Below are 20753 nucleotides of genomic sequence, written 5' to 3'. Positions count from 1 at the left end.
CCAGGAGTGGCTCAGTCCAGGTCCAAAAACCCCAAAAGTAGGGAAGCCAACAGTGCAGTCTTCGGTCTGTGGCCAAAGGGTGCCTGAGAGCCCTTGGCAAGCCATTGGTGTAAGTCCAAGGGTCCAAAGGCTGAAGAACCTGGAGTCTGATGTCCAACGGCAGGAGGAATGGAAGGAGGCATCCAGCACGGGAGAAAGATGAAAGCCGGAAGACTTAGCAAGCCAGCTTATCCCATCTTCTTCCGCCTGCTTTGTTCTAGCTGCACTGGCAGCCAATTGCATGGTGCCCACCCACACTGAGGGTGGGTATCCCTCTCCCAGACCAGCGACTCAAATGTTAATTTCCTCTGGCAACAACCTCACAGACCCACTCAGGAACAATACTTTACCAGCTATCTAGGCATCCTTCTATCAAGTTGACACCTAATATTAACTGTCACAGTATCATCTTATCTTGAAGGAGGGCCGATTAGAGCCAGGCTCAAGCTGCACCTAGGAAAGCAGCTACATTCCCTCATATTACCTGGGACAGGGCATATTTGGTGTTATATGGTTTACACAGTGATCTTGTTTTTGTGCCTGGGCAAAATTACAGTCTTGTTTCATATCACTTTAGTGTAGTCACAGAGGGACTACATCTGATATGGATGTTTTATAAGGTTGTTCATAGCAAAACAACAACACGGCACAGCAGAGAGGACCAGGCCAGCTTCTAGCATGACCCAGGCCTAGCTCTGAATTTCAGATCAGTTCCTGGAAGTCAGGCTGCTTTTCTCTTTCTGAACTAAGTGTATCTTGTATGAAATTTGCTTCTTTTCAAATGTGGTTTTCCTGTTGAGGCTTTGAAGCTAGGCCTAAACCTCTTTGAGTATGAGCTGAAGGCTTTCCTCAAGTAAGGGTATTCTTTGGTCAGTCACTCAAAAAAGTGAATCCATCTTTAGGTTGGAAGGTGGATTCAAAGGTCAATTTTTCACTGCATAGTATACAGCAGGTCCCTACATAACATTGTTTCATTCATTGTCATTTTGACATAATGTCGGTGAGAAAAAAAGAATTGCTTCCTGGCCAGGGCCACTGTGTGTGTGGAGTCTGCAGGTTCTCCCTGTTACAGTGGGTAGCTAGTCAGGCAGGAGCAGGGCAGGAGAGAGCTCCCCATTCCACACACACACCTGGAGCGTCGGGTGACCATCCACTGATGGTCAAGGCAGTTGTTAACTATCTTTCTAAAGTAGTCACTGGTCACAGCCAGCATCAGAGAAAGGCAGTCTCCCAATAGAAAACATATGAAACTGGTGATCAGCCACTTCCTGACAAGATCTCAGGAGTTGAGAGAAGTAACACAAGACCGCAGAAGTAGGCCAACATATAAAACCCCAAGTCAAGAGGGTAAGCTGCGCTCTTGACTCTTTCAAGTCACCCACTTGGCCCTCTTCCAAGTGTACTTTCCTGATTTTCCACTCCTGTCCTAAAACTTGCCTTGGTCTCTCCTTCTGCTCTACGCCCCTCAAATTCTTTCTTCTGAGGTGGCAAGAATTGAGGCTGCTGCCATGAGACATGGATACGTTCCACGGGTGAGATCCCCATGACTGTTTTCTTTGGATTCTCCAGTGTCCTCCCATGTCCCAAAACTGTGTACGTGAGGTGAATGGGTATGTCTAAGTGATCCCAGTCTGAGTGTGGGTTTGTAAGCACACCCAGTGACAGGCACCCTGAGCTGCCAGGAGAGGTGGGCTCTCAGTAACTCTGAAATGGAATAAGTGGGCAACTTTCTCATTTGTTTTTATTAATCTTTCTTAAATGTATGTATAGCTTTCATTTCAGAGTTTAATACTAGAAGTGTTTTGGTCTTTATTTAGAAGTTTGTTGATGTTTTGGCCGGACATGGTGACTCATATCTGTAATCCCAGCACTTTGGGAGGCCGAGGCAGGCGGATCACTGGAGGCTAGGAGTTTGAGACCAGCGTAGACAGCATAGTGAAACCCCATCTCTATAAAAATACAAAAAAATTAGCCAGGCATGGTGGCAGACGCCTGTAATCCCAGCTACTCGGGAGGCTGAGGAGGAAGAATCACTTGAACCCAGGAGGCAGAGGTTGCAGTGAGCTGAGATCTTGCCATTGCACTCCAGCCTGAGCAACAGAGCAAGACTCCATTTCAAAAAAAACAAAAATTTGGTGTTGTTTGTATGACCATAAATATGCTGTAGGAACTGTTTACATCAACTAGCTTATGTTAAAATTGGTGTCATTATGTTATTTTGTTTATACTCGTGGTTTCCTAGAACCTATCGGTGACATTGAGGACTAATTATACTGTGACCATTTTTCTGGATCATGAAATATTTCCATAGTGGTCTCTAATGATGGGTGCTTAAGGGCACCGTCCCTGGAGATGTCTTCTTGTATATTTTTAGGTGGGTCAGGTTAACAATGGGTGTGGAAGGGCACCATCTCTGGAGATGTCTTATTCCATAAATTTGGGTGTAAATTTTTTTAAAGATTTCCAGGTGATTCTGATGTGTGCTAGTTAAGAAAAAATGTATCAGTATTTCCACATAGATGCTCAGTTTCTGGGCTATTCTGTTCCACTGCTCAATTTTTCCATGTCCAGGGCCGGGCACGGTGGCTCATGCCTATAATCCCAGCACTTTGGGAGGCCGGGGCGGGCGGATCACCTGAGGTCAGGAGTTTGAGACCAGCCTGACCAACATGGAGAAACCCCATCTCTACTAAAAATACAAAATTAGCCAGGCGTGGTGGCACATGCCTGTAATCCCAGCTGCTAGGGAGGCTGAGGTAGGATAATCGCTTGAACCTGGGAGGCGGAGGTTGCGGTGAGCCGAGATCATGCCATTGCACTCCAGCCTGGGCAACAAGAGCGAAACTCCATCTCAAAAAAAAAAAAAAATTTTCCATGTCTGTCATTCTCACACATCTTAATTACTGAAATTTTGTAAGTCTCGATGCCTGCTAAGGAAAGCTTCCCACTTTCTCAAGGAGGGTCTTCCTTATCCATGGGCCTTTGCTCTTCCATATAAATCTTATAATGAACTGTCAATTTTCACATAGGAACAGTTGAAATTTTGATTTTTAATCTATAGATGAACTTGGGGACAACTGACAAACTTTTAGTGGTATGGAGTCTTTGAATCCATGTACCTAATATTTTTCCATTTTAATGTTGTCATTGTTTTTCACTTATATTTTACAAATTCCTCCATACAGATCTTGTGACTATTTTCCCACTGATTTTTCATGCCATCTCTACTGTATGCTATGTTATACATAGGATTGGGCCTATCCCTGCACTCCCTATTCTGTTTCATTGATCTACTTGTCTTTGCCTACACCAAAACTGCCTTTAATTCCATAGCTTTAAAGTAATTGCTCGGCCGGGCGCGGTGGCTCAAGCCTGTAATCCCAGCACTTTGGGAGGCCGGGGCGGGCGGATCACCTGAGGTCAGGAGTTTGAGACCAGCCTGACCAACATGGAGAAACCCCATCTCTACTAAAAATACAAAATTAGCCAGGCGTGGTGGCACATGCCTGTAATCCCAGCTGCTAGGGAGGCTGAGGTAGGATAATCGCTTGAACCTGGGAGGCGGAGGTTGTGGTGAGCCGAGATCATGCCATTGCACTCCAGCCTGGGCAACAAGAGCGAAACTCCATCTCAAAAAAAAAAAAAAATTTTCCATGTCTGTCATTCTCACACATCTTAATTACTGAAATTTTGTAAGTCTCGATGCCTGCTAAGGAAAGCTTCCCACTTTCTCAAGGAGGGTCTTCCTTATCCATGGGCCTTTGCTCTTCCATATAAATCTTATAATGAACTGTCAATTTTCACATAGGAACAGTTGAAATTTTGATTTTTAATCTATAGATGAACTTGGGGACAACTGACAAACTTTTAGTGGTATGGAGTCTTTGAATCCATGTACCTAATTATTTTTCCATTTTAATGTTGTCATTGTTTTTCACTTATATTTTACAAATTCCTCCATACAGATCTTGTGACTATTTTCCCACTGATTTTTCATGCCATCTCTACTGTATGCTATGTTATACATAGGATTGGGCCTATCCCTGCACTCCCTATTCTGTTTCATTGATCTACTTGTCTTTGCCTACACCAAAACTGCCTTTAATTCCATAGCTTTAAAGTAATTGCTCAATAAGCCTTGTTATCTGAGAGTCTCTCCCTGCCGCCAGCTTTTGGACTGTAAGATACTGACCTCTGGTTTAAATGATCATGACATGTATTAGAATATAGGCCCCATAATGAAGCTACTCAAGAGAGCATTACAAAGAAACTCTGTCAACCTGTAGCTGCAGAGTTTTAAATTTCATTTAGATTTGGCACACCACTGTATTCAAAAGTATTTATTTCCACAAATTTTTATCCACAGCTAAATATTACAGTGACTATTACAAGCATTTTTCTATAAACAAACGTGTAGTTTACAGATTTGTGCAAAGTGGAAAAATATTTTCATCAGTAGTCTTTATTCCACGGTGTTAGATTCACCCCTGAATATGATCTGAACTCTTTTGGAGAGGCACTCCTTCATCTAAACGTCAGTTGGTGGCAAAATGTTATATTCAAATCTGGATTATTCTGATATGGTGTCACTTTAGAAAGTAGCTTAGTTTCATTTCTGATTGACCCCCTTTGTTAGAATTAGAAACTTACTTTCTTTGAAAAACAATCTTTTGTATCTAATGACCTGGGTTTGTCATTGGCATTAATCTCTGTCGACACCCTCTAATTCTCTAATTATGGCACCAGTGGGTATAAAAAGTGAATTATGGTTATTTGGCTCATGCAGCAAATTGGAGAAACTGACCACAAATATTCTGTGAAGAACTACAAGGTCTTGCCCCATGCTGTCCCATTTTAGTGACCATTTAGTTATGTAGGCATTATACAAATGCCTCAATTTAGGACACCCTTGCTGTCTTAGTAGGTCAAGTGTATGAAAATTTACTTTATGCAGAATAAATGAATTCTAATTTATTGGTTACTGGAATCTTAACGTATGAAAGCTCTAAGTAAATATTTGATGAATTGATACATAGCAGCGTTGATTTTTATATGTTCCAAGCTCCTAGTTTTTTGTTCTTACAAAAGCCTTAAAATTTAGTACTAGGGAAATCAAAGAAAGTAACTCCCACTGACATGCTTCATGGAAAAGGGAAAAAACATCTACCTTTGGGTCTAATCTGCCTCCCAGGTGAGCCTACAGGTACTGGAACTCTAACTGCAACTATCAGGGCACAGGGAAAATTCATGATGTAATATGTTGTCGGCTTCAACAACTCATGTGTACATACGCATTTACTGTAAGTAAACAAGCCCCGTATAATACTTAAAAACAAGTTTTTGATCTATAAATATTTGATTCTTAATATTTAAAATGCTTCTAATGTTTTAAAAGACAAAACTCCCCATGATATCACATTGAACATTAAAATTATTCCCACAGCAACACTTATTTCAGAGAAACAATTGGTAAGTCAGTTATCTTAGTAACCGCTAAAGGCACCTGGTGAGAAAAGCGTCAACTAAATTTTAAATATTAAAAAATTAAAGAGACATCTAATGCAGAGTTCAAACCTATATGTTGAATTGTTAGTCATTACTGATTTCATGACACTGATAAATGTTTGAATTTATTTTTTAAAATGCAGCGAAAATGCTAACAAAAGATTATATAGTTCCCCTAAAGATGCTTCTTCTAGCCTCCAAGTATTAAATAAGATAGATCTAAATATTAACTACATATAAAGTATATATTTGTTAGTCATCTATAAATTTTAAGTACAATTCCAGTGATACACCTTTATCTTTTGGAAGAGAAGAACTAAATCTGCCATTTCTTAGGCTAAATGGACTATTCATAAGGTCCTTCCCTCCCCATTTATTCTAATTGCCAAGCTTTTATTCAGTAAGCTCTTGGCACCTAGTGATTAACCAGAGACAGCAGACAGTAGTGACCAAGAGAGATGGAGAGAATGATGGTATAAGACAGTATATAAGGATAGTAAACCACTGTATTTGTGGAACCACTGCATGTCAAAACTCCTTAACACTCTAACAAGGCATTTTTGGTCTTTTAAGATTAAGGATAGTCCTTACGTAAGAGACTCAGTTTCAAACTAAAGTGCATTAAAAAGCAATTATACTTCACAAACAACTTTAAAGAGGTAGCCACAAACCCAGTTGTTTTAGATTGGCCTTCTAAATGAAGTCAGCACATGGATTCATGGGTGTCATGGAAGTCAGTGATTATGTAACTGTAACGAAAGAAAAAGGCACAGCTCTGCAGACACCCAAGAGAAACTGGCATGTTTAATGTGGATGTAGAGGGGATAATGCCCATGACAACTGATTGGAACACAACTGTCAGCAGCCTTAACCCAGGCTAAGACTGGGCCAAGCCCCAGGAGATGTAGAGAAGGACTGAGGAAGCTGTGCTCTAAGGGCACAATGCAGAAGGTAGCTTGGAGTGTGCTGTGTTTCCAAGAGCCTTTTAAGTTGGGTGGTTGAGTAAAAGAGGGTGGAGGCAGGCTGTTCTACTGCCAATTCATGGATAAATCTTATGTTCTCAATGTAATACAAAGGCTGTTCTTCTATGATTTGCAAATACCATTTTTTTCTTATGGGAACAGCATACTGCTATCAAGAAATAGGGAAAAGACAGTAAAAAAAAAAGTGTGGAAAGAATATGGGTTTCCAGTTGCATGCTTGCTTTTGAAGAATTCAAAAACAAGTTAAAAAAAAAATTCTAAGAGCAGCAAACATCTAAGCCTATTACTGAATTACTTTTTAAAAATCCTTATTTTGTAGGAGAGATATTTACAAAAAAATCCTTATTTTGTAGGAGAGTGTGCTAAATTTGAAAAACGTTGAAAATAACCTGAAAAGAGAAAATTGACCTAAATCATTTTATTATCTTAAAAAAAAAAAAACCCAAACTTTAGTATAATATCCCTGAACTGATTATTTTTGAAGGTTTTTCAGATGATCTGATGTGCAAGCTTTAGTTTGTTTTACTATTTGGTTTCTGGAATTGTAGAGCATTATGTAATGCTCTTACTGGAGGCTTAATGGTATTAAGAGATTAAAAGTTTTCATATTGACTTGTTTGGTTTTTATATCTATAAATAAAACAAGTTGTTATCCTTTTCTAATATTTAGCTTATATACATTTTTGTGAAAGTTTTGTGGGACTTGGAAAGTGTATGGACTAGCATCAGAAACAAAGTAGTTTTCCATCTTTCTCACCTGGGGTTTGGGACAGCAGCCTTTCAATAATCTCTTCCATTAAACCAAGATTACACAAAAGTGTTTGAGCACACTGAGGATGGGCACTTCTAATTTTGCTTCAGAAACCAGTACTCAAAATGTCTGGTCTGGAGGTCATTTACACCACTGTCTTTGTATAATCAGCCATTAAAAAATATTTTGGGAACATTTCTCAGAAGTCTCATCCCCATATTTTTGTTCTTAAAACATCTCACCACAAACTCAACCACGCCTATGGTTTGCAAACTTTGGGAAATGTCAGTATATGCCATTATGATGGTTATTAGTACCATTATTTGTTAAAAGCCCTTTGAAGGCAATTTATGTGACATATATATTTGATATTTTAATTTGGATATTCTCCAGTTATATGCAAAGATCAAAACTAGGCAGCTTCATTTTGTAGAATTGGCACCTTTTATTTGCCTATGGGGACTGCTTGGTGTCTATAAGTTATGCATATGTGTTGGACTGAAATCAAACTTAAAATCTTCCATATTTCAAGTGTTTTTATTCTGAGCAGTAGGTACAAAAAAATAATGACATAGTTGTGTCTAATTCTGTATAGTTCAGCACCCCTCCACAGGCTGTCAATCTCTGATTTGATCTACTTTTACCAGATTTAACAGACCCTTGAATTTACTTTACTGTATATACTTCCTTTTTGCTCACACTGGGAATCAAACTAATGCTGGAAACATGCATCTTCAGACTTCATTGAGGAACTCCAGATTGAGACACGCTGGGATGTGGATTGAGTCCATGGTTAGAGAAGATGGATTAAATGGAAACACAACAGGAAACATGTGCTTGGCATCTAACAGCAGTTGCTGAGGGTCATTCCGCTCTTGTAGTTGTGCCTATGGGGAAGAATAAGACCATGGAAAGTTTGAGTACCCCTAAAAATAGCCAGTTTAAGTAAATTCACGAAAGTGAGTTGGCATGTATCATGGAAAGATTTCTAAGACAATTAGGTAAAACTTCAGGACCAGGAGAATGTGATCTCCTTACCCTTGAGGTATTTAGTGGGGCGAGAAGCCCTGACTTAGGCTTCTTGGAGATCAGAGGGCTATAAGCACTCTTCTAATTCTAGCATTCTTTAAAAAATTTTCTATCTAAAGGAGAATATAAAATACATCTCGGGTGCAAACCATATGGAGAGGCACTGTAGTGGAGTGGCCAAGGGCATGAGTTTTTTTTAGGTAGACAGCTTGAGCTCTAATCCTGGCACCACCCTGGGCAAATTCCTGAATTTTTCTATGTCCCAGTTTCTTTACCTGTAGAATGGAATGGGAGAAGAGTATATCACATAAAATGGCAGAGTATGAAGCTCTAGGGATTGGTCCCTCCACTGAAGCTACCCTGAACTAGAAACAGTGATTGTCAACTATCTTGTAACTCTGGAACTTGATTGGACATTTATAAACAATTGGGAGAGTGATTGATAAAGGAAGAGGCTGCTGATCTTTGCTAAGAGAACTGTGTGTGTGACCCAGCTACTATCCCCCTCTCTTCAGCTCCCCTGAAGCTATGGGGATAGCAGCCCATATTCCTGGAGTAGCTAGCTGGCCAGGGCAGGCAGTAGGACATTGTCCTCCAAAAATTTGGGGTTGTGCACTTTGGTTGATCTGGTGGGTCCCAGCAGATGCCTGTCTTGGTTAGACATTTCTTGGGATGCAATGGCTTCCACTAGTGGCATCAACTAGAAAATTTAAAGGCACAGAGCCCCTCCCTGCTTCCTATTTGAAGCCAGAAATTTTAGGAAAAGTACAAAAACTGAAATGAAAAATTGACTAGAGGAGTTTAACAGTAGACTTCAGCAGGCAGAAGAAAAGATCAGTGAACTTGAAGATAAAGCAATTGAAATGATCCAGTCTGAGAAGAAAATAAAAATAATGTAAAAATGAACAGACCCTAACAGATCTACTGGACACTATGAATTGTACCAACATACACATTACAGTAGTACCAGAAGGAAAAGAGCAAGAAGGGGGCAACAAAATATTTGAAGAAATAATGCCTGAAACTTCCCAAATCTGATGAAAGACATGTATGTAATCATCCAAAAAGCTCAATGAACTCCAAGTAGGATAAAGGCAAAGAGATTCACAGTGAAACACATTGTACTAAATTGTCAAACCCTAAAACAGAGAGGGAGTCTTGAAGGCAGTGAGAAAGAAGTGACTTGTCACATAAAGTCATCCCTCAGTATCCATGGGGGATTGGTTCCAGGAATTCCCACAGATACCCAAATCCATGGATGTGCAAGTACTGCAGTCGGCCCTGTAGAACCCATTGATACAAAAAGTTGTCCCTCCATAGCTACAGGTTCTGCATCCTGTGAATACTGAATTTTGAATCTGTGGTTGGCTGAACCTGCAGATATGGAACCTGTGGATATGGAGGGCTGACTGTATAAGGTATCCTCAAATAAGATTAACAGCTGTTTTTTCATCAGAAACCATGCAGGCTAGGAGGCAGTGGGATGACACAGTTCAAATCCAGAAAGGAAAAAATCTTGTCTGCTAAGAATTCTAAATCTGGCAAAACTATCCTTCCAGAATGAAGGAGAAATTAAGTCATTTCCAGAGACAAGGACATTATATTTTAATAAAAGGTTCAATTCATCAAGAAGATATAATAAACATCTGCACCTAGCAACAGAACCTCAAAATATTTGAAGTGAGAACTGACAGACTTTAAGGGAGAATAGTTCTACAGTAATGGTTGGACATTTCAATACCCCATTTTTAATCGTGGATAGAACCAGATAGATCAATAAGAAAATAGAGGCCATGAACAACACTATAAACCAATTAGTCCTAACAAACACATATGGAACACTCCACTTAGCAGCATACACATTCTTCTCAGTGCATATGGAACAGTCTCCAGTGGACCTTGTGTTACACAAAACAAGTCTGAATAAATTTAAAAAGATTAAAGCCATATGAAATATTTTTTGATTATGATGGAATGAAACTATAAATCAATAAATGAAGGAAAACTGCAAAATCCACAAATATGTGGAAACTAATAAGTTCTTAAATAGCCAATGGGCTAAAGAAATCACAGGGGGAATTAGACAATAAAAATACAATAAACCAAAACTTATGGGATGGGGTAAATGTAGTGCTAAAAAAGTTTGTAGCTGTAAATGTCTACATTAAAAAAAAAAAAAAAAAACTCAAATCAATAATCTAACTGTATACCTTAAGGAATCAGAAAAAGAGTAAACTAAACCTAAACCTAGAAGAAATGAAATAACACAAATTAGATGGAAAAATAGAGAATAGAACAATACCCAAAACAAATGAAATCAAAGTTGGTTCAAAAAATTGACAAACCCTTTTTTTTTTTTTTTTTTTTTAGACGGAGTCTTGCTCTGTCACCCAGGCTGGAGTGCAGTGGTGTGATCTCTGCTCACTGCAACCTCCACCTCCCAGGTTCAAGTGATTCTCCTGCCTCAGCCCCCTGAGTAGTTGGGATTATAGGTGTGTGTGAAGACTAAAATGAGAAATTAGCAAATCAGAAATGAAAGTGAGGACATTACTGCCAATTTTACAGAAATAAAAAGGATTATAAGAGAATACTATGAAAAATTTAACACCAACAAATTGGATAACCTAGATGAAATGGACAAAATCTGAGGAACACACAAACTACCAAAACTGATTTAAGAAGAAATAGAAAATCTGAATAGACCTGTAACAAGTAAGGACACTGAATTGGTAATTAAATATTTCCCAACAAAGGAAAGCCCAAGATGGACTTCACTGGTGAAGACTATGAAACATTTTAAGAAGAATTAACACCAGTTCTCAAACTCTTCCTAAAAATCAAAGAGGAAGGCACACTTTAACTCATTCTGTGAGGCCAGTATAACCCTAATATCAAAGCCAGATAAAGACACTGTAAGAAAACAAAACTATATTCATCCCTTATCAATATAGATGTAAAAGCCCTCAACAAAATGCTAGCAAACTGAATTCAGTAAAAGGTTGAAAGGATTATACACCATGACCAAGTAGGAGTTATCTTCAGAAAGCAAGGTTAGTTCAACATAAAAATCAATGTAATATACCACATTAACAGAATGAAGAGGAAAAAACCCACATCATCTCAATTGATGCAGAAAAAGCATTTGCCAAAATCCAACTTTCTTTATGATAAAAAGATAAATCCCTCCATGATAAAGACCATAGGTAAAAACCCACATTCAACATCACAAATATCATACTCAAAAAGTTTTTCCTCTAAGATCAAGAATAAGATAAGGATGCCTATTCTTACCACTTCTATTCAGCATAGTTCTAGCCAGAGCAATTATGCAAGAAAGGAGGTAAGAGGCAGCCAATTTGGACAGGAAGAAGTAAAATGATCCTTTTGCAGACAACATATCTTACATGTAGAAAAATCTAAAGAATTCACACACAAATATTGCTAGAGCTAATGAATTCAGGAAAGTACATAATAAAAAACCAACACATAAAAATCAGTTGTATTTCTATTCACTAGTAATGAATAATCAGAAAGAAAAACAATTCCATTTACAATAACATCAAAAAGAATAAAATACTTAGGAATAAATCTAGCCAAGAAGGTGCAAGACTTCTGAAAGAGCCAAGACCTCAACAAATGGAAAGACACCCTATATTCATGTACTAGAAGACTTAAGATGACCACACTACATACAGCAATCTATAGATTCAATGCTATCCCTATCAAGATCCCAATGATGTTTTTCGCAGAAATCTAAAAAATCCCAAAATTCATATGAAACTTCAAGGGATCTTGACTAGCCAAAGCAATCCTGAAAAATAACAAAATTGGCCGGGTGCAATGGCTCATGCCTGCAATCCCAGCACTTTGGGAGGCTGAGGTGGGCAGATCACCTGAGGTTTGGAGTGCGAGACTACTCTGGCAAACATGGTGAAGCCCCATCTCTACTAAAAATGCAGAAATTAGCCAGGCGTGGTGGTGCCTGCCTGTAATCCCAGCTACTTGGGAGGCTGAGACAGGAGAATTGCTTGAACCTGGGAGGCGGAGGTTGCAGTGACCCGAGATTGCACTACTGCACTCCATGGGTGATGGAGTGAGAGTGTCTCAAAAAAAAAAAAAAAAAAAAAAAAAAGGAGGACTCACACTTCCCATTTGAAAACTTTTTACAAAGCTATGGGAATCAAAACAGTGTGGTACTGGTATATGGACAGACATATAGACCAATAGAATATAAGGACCCAGAAAAAAAAAAAACCCTCATATTTTTGGTTAATTGATTTTTGACAAGGGTGCCAAGTCCATTCAATGGGGGAAAGGGCAGTGTCTTTGACAAATGGTGCTGAGACAACTGGATATCCACATACAGAAGAATGAAGTGAGACATTCACCTTACACCATATACAAACATTAACTCAGAATGGATCAAAAACTTAAAGGGAGCTAAATCTGTAAAACTCTTACCATATCTGATAAGGATTTAATATTAAGATTGTACAAATAACTCCTACAACTCAATACTAAAAATGCAACAATCTAATTTAAAAATGAATTAAAGACTGGAATAGATATTTCTCCAGAGAAGATACACACATGGCCAATAGGTGCATGAAAAGATGCTAGTCATCAGAGAGATACAAATCCAAACCACAATGAGATACCACCTCACACCCATTAAGATGGCTATAATTTTAAAAAGCTGGAAAATCACAAGTGTTGGCGAGGATGTGGGGAAACTGGAACTCTCATGCATTGCTGGTGGGAATGTAAAATGGTATAGCTGCTGTGGAAAAGTTTGAGGTTCCTTATAAAGTTTAAAATATAGAGTTACCGTATGACCCAGTAATTCTGCCTCTAACTATATGTCCCAGAGAACTGAAAAACGGATCTCAGCTACTTGTGCAACAATGTTCATAGCAGCATGATTCCCAATAGCCAAAACGTGGAAACAGTGCAGTTTCCATCAGCCAATGGATAGACAGAATGTGATATATGAAGGGAATATTAGTCCCTAAAAAAAGGAATGAAATTCTTACGCATGCTACAACATGGATGACCTCTGAGAACCTAAGTGAAATAAGCCAGACCCAAAAGAATATCGTATGACTCAACTTATATGTGATATCTAGAATTTACATATAAGTTAATATAGAAGCCTACCCAGCGTTGAAGGGAAGCGAGAATATTATCTGCGCAAATGGGTAGTGTTTCTGTTCAAGATGATGAAAGAATTTTGGAAATAGTGGTGATAGTTACATAATATTGTGAATATACTTAATGCCACTGAACTGTACACTTAAAAATGGTTAAATGGAACACATATACCCCAAAACCATGAGATGGAGAAGAGTACCCTTCTCGTAAGGTTGTGAGGATTAAAAGAGTTAACAGGTATAAAGAACAGAGTACCATCACTGGCACATAGTAAGTGCTGTATTTGCTGTTATCGGTTTTATAATATGCTCCTTTGTTCCTCCTGCCTGTGCATTAACCATTAATCTCTGAACCATCGACTGCTGGTAGAAGCTGTACTTTTACAAAAGTCAATAGGGTTAACTGTGGGAGTATTGCCAAAAAGGAAAATCAATTATATCCTGATTTTGTGAAAACACAATTTATTTTTCTTAAACCTCGAAACAGGCCATGGTCAGTAAATACATAGCAGCATTTGAAAAGTGCTGGGAAACAGGTTTACAGAATGAAGTCAGTTTAAGCATGGCATTGTAAGATGGTTCTATAGTGGCAGGGGAACCTAGAATTGCCCACGTTTTCATCCATTACCTGAATTATGAATAGAAAGCATGACTTAAATTTCCAGTACCCATGTGTTTGGCATCTTGAAAGATGGGCCAAAATTTTAAAGTAATTTTAATCATTTGAAAAAGAGGTTTGAAATAATGGGAGAGAAGTTTAAAGGAGAGAAAGGTATTTAGGGAGGAATAAACAACAAGCCTCACTAATTCAAGATACTCAAAGATGGCTCTGATATGGCCTGGCAGAATGATTCTCTGGGATTGTTGAAGGCTCACACACATCCCACTCTGTATGTATTATCTCATTTATTAACTCATAAATTATGAGTTTTGCTGTATTTATTATCACGAACCTATCGCATGGTATATGTTTGTAAAATGTGAAATAGCAGGAGGCTCTGGGAAAAAAGTCATCTTTGTAGCACTTAAGGACCCTTGTATTTCTCCACATTAGTTAGATGTGACAGTAGACTTCACTACCTAAAAGGTTTGAAGAAATTTTAGAGAGTATAAAAATGGGAAAAGAAAGTGAAATATTACCTCTATTATCACAATTCAACAGCAAAAGGCATGTATACATTTAATCAATTAAAATTTACAAGGTGGTCATTTCACAGAAATCCTCCTGTGAATGCTTTGGTGAGTTTAACTTCAAATTTACATTTTTAAAGGTCAGTATAAAGCTATAAAAAGCCCACAGCACCCAAGCAATGGTTTGTTTTAACAAGTAACTTGTCTTTATCACACAGGTGAGTTCAAATGTAGGAAGGTGGGATTGTTCACCATTTCTTCTGAGCACTGTATAGGTAGAAACAGAACATAAAGCTATAGCTCACACACAAAAAAATCTTTTGATGGAACTGCGAGACACTAAAATTGATTACTGAGTAAGATTCAAAATCTGACTGTACATACTTTCAGAGAATATTTGGGCTTAACTTCCATTATATTTTTCCTTTGTCCTTAATCCATTAAACCTGCAGTATGATTTGGCATGTATTTTTTAACCTGAATTCTCATGAACAGTGGGGTTGCCAATTTATGAGCAGTTACAGTTTTCCCTCTAATGTGTGTCTCAGATATTCAAAACCAAACAAGACTTTCTAAACTTGCACTTTTGTGTAAATTATCAGCCCTCCATAAAAATCCACATAATTGGCCGGGCGCGGTGGCTCAAGCCTGTAATCCCAGCACTTTGGGAGGCCGAGACAGGCGGATCACGAGGTCAGGAGATCGAGACCATCCTGGCTAACACTGTGAAACCCCGTCTCTACTAAAAAAAAAAAATACAAAAAACTAGCCGGGCGAGGTGGTGGGCGCCTACTGTAGTCCCAGCTACTCGGGAGGCTGAGGCAGGAGAATGGCGTGAACCCGGGAGGCGGAGCTTGCAGTGAGCTGAGATCCGGCCACTGCACTCCAGCCCCGGTGACAGAGTGAGACTCCGTCTCAAAAAAAAAAAAAAAAAAAAAAAATCCACATAATGGGTCCAAGGTCAGATATCTCAGTGGCTTCTGTCATCAAACTCTTCCCATTCAGCATCTGACTATGAGCATCCTAACTGGATATTTTCTGTCTGCGCCACCTGCAATCCCATTGTTATATTCATGTTGGTGAGTAGAGACTCACTCTGCCTGCCCCGCTCTGTGGCCTGTGTCTTTAACAATCGACTGTGTTTCTGTCATTGCCCTTAGGAGAACAACCTTTAGTCTGACTAGGCACCCCTTCCCAGAAGTTTGGCCTCTGTTCCCTATTTAGATGCTGGGCCAAAGTTCATTTAGATTGTTTTTGCCATGGCTCTTTTCAAAGCCCTTTTTAGCCCTTTTCAGGGCCCTCTAAATCTCTGGATCTACATTGAAACACTGTAAGGAGCTCCAAATAAAATTCTAGGAGTATTCCAAAGGGAACAGGTTCTTGTACAAAGCTCCATGTTTCCTCATGTTTCTTCAGTGTCTTTAATAAACCTCCATTTGGTCCCCTTTTTCCTGACTCTCTCTCCTCTGATCACTACCCCCTGCACCCCTTTTTAATCCTTGTTTCGTGTCAACATCACTTCACTGGCCAATAAGGTCGTTTCAAAGTTTGAGGGAGTGCTATGTCTCCCCTGAGGTGCTCCCCACAGGTAATCATGGGAGAAGAGTGGCCTGTTTTCTGAATCATTGCGACATCACTATCATTCTAACACTGTCACAGTTACTATCACATGCAAAGGTCAGGCACTCAGCCAAAATCACCTTGGGCTCGGCTTGAGGAAGCTCATCTTTAAGTAAAAAATTCCCATCTTAGGAAAAGACAGATTTAAATTACCGTTTTCCCTAGTACGTTTTCTTTCAAGCATTTTCCTAAAAGCAAATATTGTAAGTCTTAGACAAAGATTTAAGAGCTCAAATTGTTTTCTTTAAAGAACATTTCTTAGTTCAATTTATGGTTAGGACTGATATTCTGCTTACATTGTTAATTCCATTTGGTGCTGATAGTTCAGTAACATGCTAGTGGCAAATGAAATAATGCTTAAACTATGTCTATAATCTGAGAGGCAGAGATTGTAAAAGTTGAGTTTTCTGTGTGTAAATAGTAAGTTACTCATGCGTGATACGGTTCATGTTTACCTAAGTAGAAAGCCTAGGAATGTAAGGTCTCCTAACATATATGTAACCAGTATTTTAGTAATAAAGAGAAGCAAAGTTGAAACCCAAATTTTCAATTTCCTTTATAGTCTTAGACTAGGACTTTATAAAATTACTATTTTAAAACTCACCTGGATCGTTCGTATAAAGGCCACTGTTACCCGTTCTTCAAATTCATTCAGGGGAGTATAAAGGTTTAAAATTTTGACAATCTGTTGGGGGTAAAAACGGAATTTAGCACACAGCTAAATGAACATGAGACAACTTTTGAACTTTAAAGAATATGTGACATTGGAACAAGAGTATGATCCTTTTTAGACAAGGCCCACAACACAGATGGAGCTGGACTGACACTTACACTTGGAGCCTGCATCCAGTAAACTAGAGCCCAAAGCTTTGCCAGGTGGATCTGAGCCCTCTCACCGAATTCATGTCTCCTGTAAACCCACCTGCCCCTCCCCACTATGTTTGTTGGTATACACAATGAGGAGTTTAGAATGCGGTAGCCTGAAATCCTTAGCCTCTTATCTACTAGTAATTTAAAGGTTTCTTCTGAAGAGTACTGGAGATCTTACCTTAGATGAGAAAGGTCTTGTTTAATACCTAACTACCCCCATCCCCCAACATTATTTACAAATGAGTATTTGAACAGGAGATACTCTTTTGTCTGCCTACCACTGGTTTGGTAGAAGTAGACTGCCCAAATGCAATGCCAGCTGCATTCTAGAAGCAAACTTATGTCAAGTGAAATGTATTTAAAGAGGAGAGAAATGTTTGAAGACTTTCTGGAAATGTTTACAGAAGGAAGCAGTTTTTTTTAAGAGTTCAATATATAATATTTTAGTAGTAAGTGGAGGAGGTAAGGAAAGGTGTTTACTTTGCTATATTAAGATGTGTTTTTCTGTACTGAGTTTGGATTTTGTTACTTATCTTTCAGGGACTGGCAATGTATCAGCAACAGAGTCACTGTTATACATTTTTTAGGGAAAAGGAAAGTAATACTTAAATGCCCCTAAGTTCTTAATGACTTCATTTAAAACAACATAAATGAGTGTGAGTGAAAATATGACCATATTGAAATTAGTTTTATTTTTTTTTTTTTATTTTATTTTTTTTTTTGAGACGGAGTCTCGCTCTGCCACCCAGGCTGGAGTGCAGTGGCCGGATCTCAGCTCACTGCAAGCTCCACCTCCCGGGTTTACGCCATTCTCCTGCCTCAGCCTCCCGAGTAGCTGGGACTACAGGCGCCTGCCTCGTCGCCCGGCTAGTTTTTTTTTTGTATTTTTCAGTAGAGACAGGGTTTCACCGTATTAGCCAGGATGGTCTCGATCTCCTGACCTCGTGATCCGCCCGTCTCGGCCTCCCAAAGTGCTGGGATTACAGGCTTGAGCCACCGCGCCCGGCCGAAATTAGTTTTAAAGAAAACTTTTTTTCTTACAATTACAGTTATAAAGAAAGCAAATACCTGATGCTGCCAATTTCTGAAAATGTGTGGATTTCTATGTAAGAAACATTCCAGAATTCATTACATTTAAAAAAGTTTTTACCTAAACTTGATGTTTTGTGGGTTTGCTACCTTATCTTTTTAAGTGAGTAAGATGGATAGAGAGTTACGAGAAAACAGTATCCGTGGCATCCTTTTTCACAGACCAAATGGTTTTTGGTTCATCTAGGAATATCCCATTAGCTGCACTTCAAAATTGTATCTTTAGGGGTATATAAAGGGTGGGAGTGCAACACTAACAAATAACCACTAATGAGAACAGACTTGGAATGGATGCTGGGCTTGCTTGGAATATCATGGTTGACAGAGGTGCAGAGTGACTGTACCTGCTGGGTGCTGAGGGAGGTACACAGGGAGCAGATGGCCTCTGCATCCTCCTGGGTTTTCTTCTTCAATTGCAGGAGCTGGGCTGCTTGGATCAGAGGTTCCATGGTTTGAACTGCTCCACTCTGGTGAAGGTTTCTTCCCCGAAGCCACTCCTCAAGCTGACTTATATTGTACCTTAGCCATAGGTAGAAAGCAAGCTATGTTAAGCTGGTCCTCCTGATTCACTGAGAAGGGGACACCTGTTGAGTTTTGCAGGCCAGCTGTAGCTAGTGTCATTATTTATCTCACGTGGTTAAAAAGCACGGCAAGTGCCTTGCACTCAGGAACTATTTGTTGAATAAAGAATGAACAAATGAATGAGTGGGTACTTAAAATCAAGCAAAGATGAAACACCTGAAGTGTCTAAGTTAACGGGGAAAAACAGGCATTAAATATACTGAATTGTAAGTATATTTAACATTCACAAATGTATTTATACTTCTATGTGAGCCTTCATGCCTCTTAACTCATTTTCTCTTTGATCTATCTGCTTTGTATTTAGTCTTTAACTTAGAGTGTGTCAATATCTTTAAGCTTTGAACTAATTTGTTTACCAAGTCAACCATCTCAGTGTTTGATGGATTTCACCAACAGATAAAAAGGTGATGATGGATTTGAGTCACAGACTGATGGAGACAAGGACTGTCAATTAGATTTGGATTTCATGTTTAGAAACAGCAGTCTTGTGTTCTGATTCTAGTCAGTGAGGGCCCACTCCATCTGTGTTGTTGAGGGGTGCTCCTCTCTTACCTGAGTTGCATGCCTGTGCTCCAAGAGCAGACGTCCTTCCGCAGGAGCAGGTTGTTAAGGGTCACTGCGTTGATCATGTAGAAGAGCTGTTTGAATACCTGCAGGATGATCTCAGGGTCCAAGCCCTGGTCACACATGACTGTATGAAAGGCATTCATCTGGCGGATGATAGCTTCCAGGCAATATGAGTTATCCCCATCTGCCATGCTGGAGGAGCGCCTCCGGTAGCCGGTGGGCTTCACACCAGATAGACCCTGAATGCTCTCATTTTCCAATATGGCAGAAACTGAAAGAAAAGCACACTTGGAGAAGCTTGCATTCCCCACTAACAATGCAAAGATTGGACCACTCAAATCATTTAGTGCTCGGGACTTTAGCAATACCACCCAGAGGTGTGCAATGTTGACATGCTCAGGAACTTACAACATTTGGCAAAGAATTTCTAATGTGTTGATTTCTGTATGGAATAAAACAGCCGTGGACAGCATTTTCACTTAAATTTACTGACGATTAGACAAAGATGATGGGCATGTACCAGCTCGATTCAGTATCACTGGTGCTGAAGTCCACAGTTTAAGAATTGAGCAACCTGGGTGTCATCCTGGCCTAGCCACTGACTATGTAAATATGAGCTTCATTGGTCTGTCATACTTACTAAGCAGCAATTGACTATGTCCCAGGGGCTTTACGTTCAGTATCTCAATCTTCCAACAACTCTCTGAAGTACTACCCATTTTTATGAGGAAGTTGAGGCATAAAGAGGTTAAATAACTTGTCTGGGGTCACACTGATAGGGAGTTGCAGGGCCAGGATTTCAACCAAGTCTGTCTGACTCCAGAACTGGTGCTGTCAGAATAACCTTCTCATTATTCTGAGTATCTCCAGCTTGATATGTCAGTTCTCCCTCTGTCTGGTGCCTTATAAAAAGATTTCCAGACAGGAAAGAGGGTTTGGAATAAACCTCATTTCAAGTAATGTATTTCTAGATTTCTCCTTCTTGGGATTCACCCATAACCTACTTGTGTTGTAAGAACCTTGGGAAAGCATTTTGAACGGGTCCAGGTACAGTTTCTTTCCCAGCCTTGGTGGAGCACAGTGAGTAACGTATCTACACATCATTTTTCCTCTGATTGAAAATGTAACTGCTCTCATTTCTCAATTCTGATTTCATGTTCAGTGCCCAAGTACACTGCTTGGCTCAAAGCAAGTGCCTAATAAATACTGATGCATCGTGCCTACTGCTGTGTCCTTTAGCATGAACACTCCTGCTTTTTTCCATGAATCAAGTTCATAATAGGTTGAGAGAGTTATGTTTTTTCACTGTATATGCATTTGTACCTTTTGAGTTTACATTTATTATGTATGAAAATTTGGGAAAAAATACAACATATTACAGAAAAAGAGATAAAGGGAAAGTCATCTATGCTTCTGGCACTGTGTCAAATACTTTCA

At 39.2% G+C, this 20753-nt stretch overlaps 1 protein-coding gene across 2 annotated transcripts in view; it reads right to left on the bottom strand.

Annotated features, from left to right (window-relative positions):
* Positions 1-4364: 4364 nt before the first annotated feature.
* Positions 4365-20753, bottom strand: part of MYO5B (myosin VB) — a 401963-nt gene continuing 385574 nt past the window's right edge. The window contains exons 37-40 of one of the 2 annotated variants that reach the window (XM_033177765.1): positions 19302-19587; positions 18512-18686; positions 16813-16893; positions 4365-8165 (exon numbers count right to left, since the gene is read on the bottom strand). In XM_033177765.1, coding sequence (XP_033033656.1) covers positions 8013-8165; positions 16813-16893; positions 18512-18686; positions 19302-19587 — 695 coding nt within the window. In that variant the 3' untranslated portion in view covers positions 4365-8012. The remainder of the gene's footprint in view (positions 8166-16812; positions 16894-18511; positions 18687-19301; positions 19588-20753) is intronic. The other variant, XM_033177766.1, reaches the window with a different exon arrangement.

This window comes from Trachypithecus francoisi, unplaced genomic scaffold (genome assembly GCF_009764315.1).
Source record: "Trachypithecus francoisi isolate TF-2019V2 unplaced genomic scaffold, Tfra_2.0 Lachesis_group19, whole genome shotgun sequence".
Lineage (NCBI taxonomy): Eukaryota > Metazoa > Chordata > Mammalia > Primates > Cercopithecidae > Trachypithecus > Trachypithecus francoisi.
Note: the sequence above shows the minus strand (reverse complement) of the source record. Positions and strands in the feature narration are given on the sequence as shown.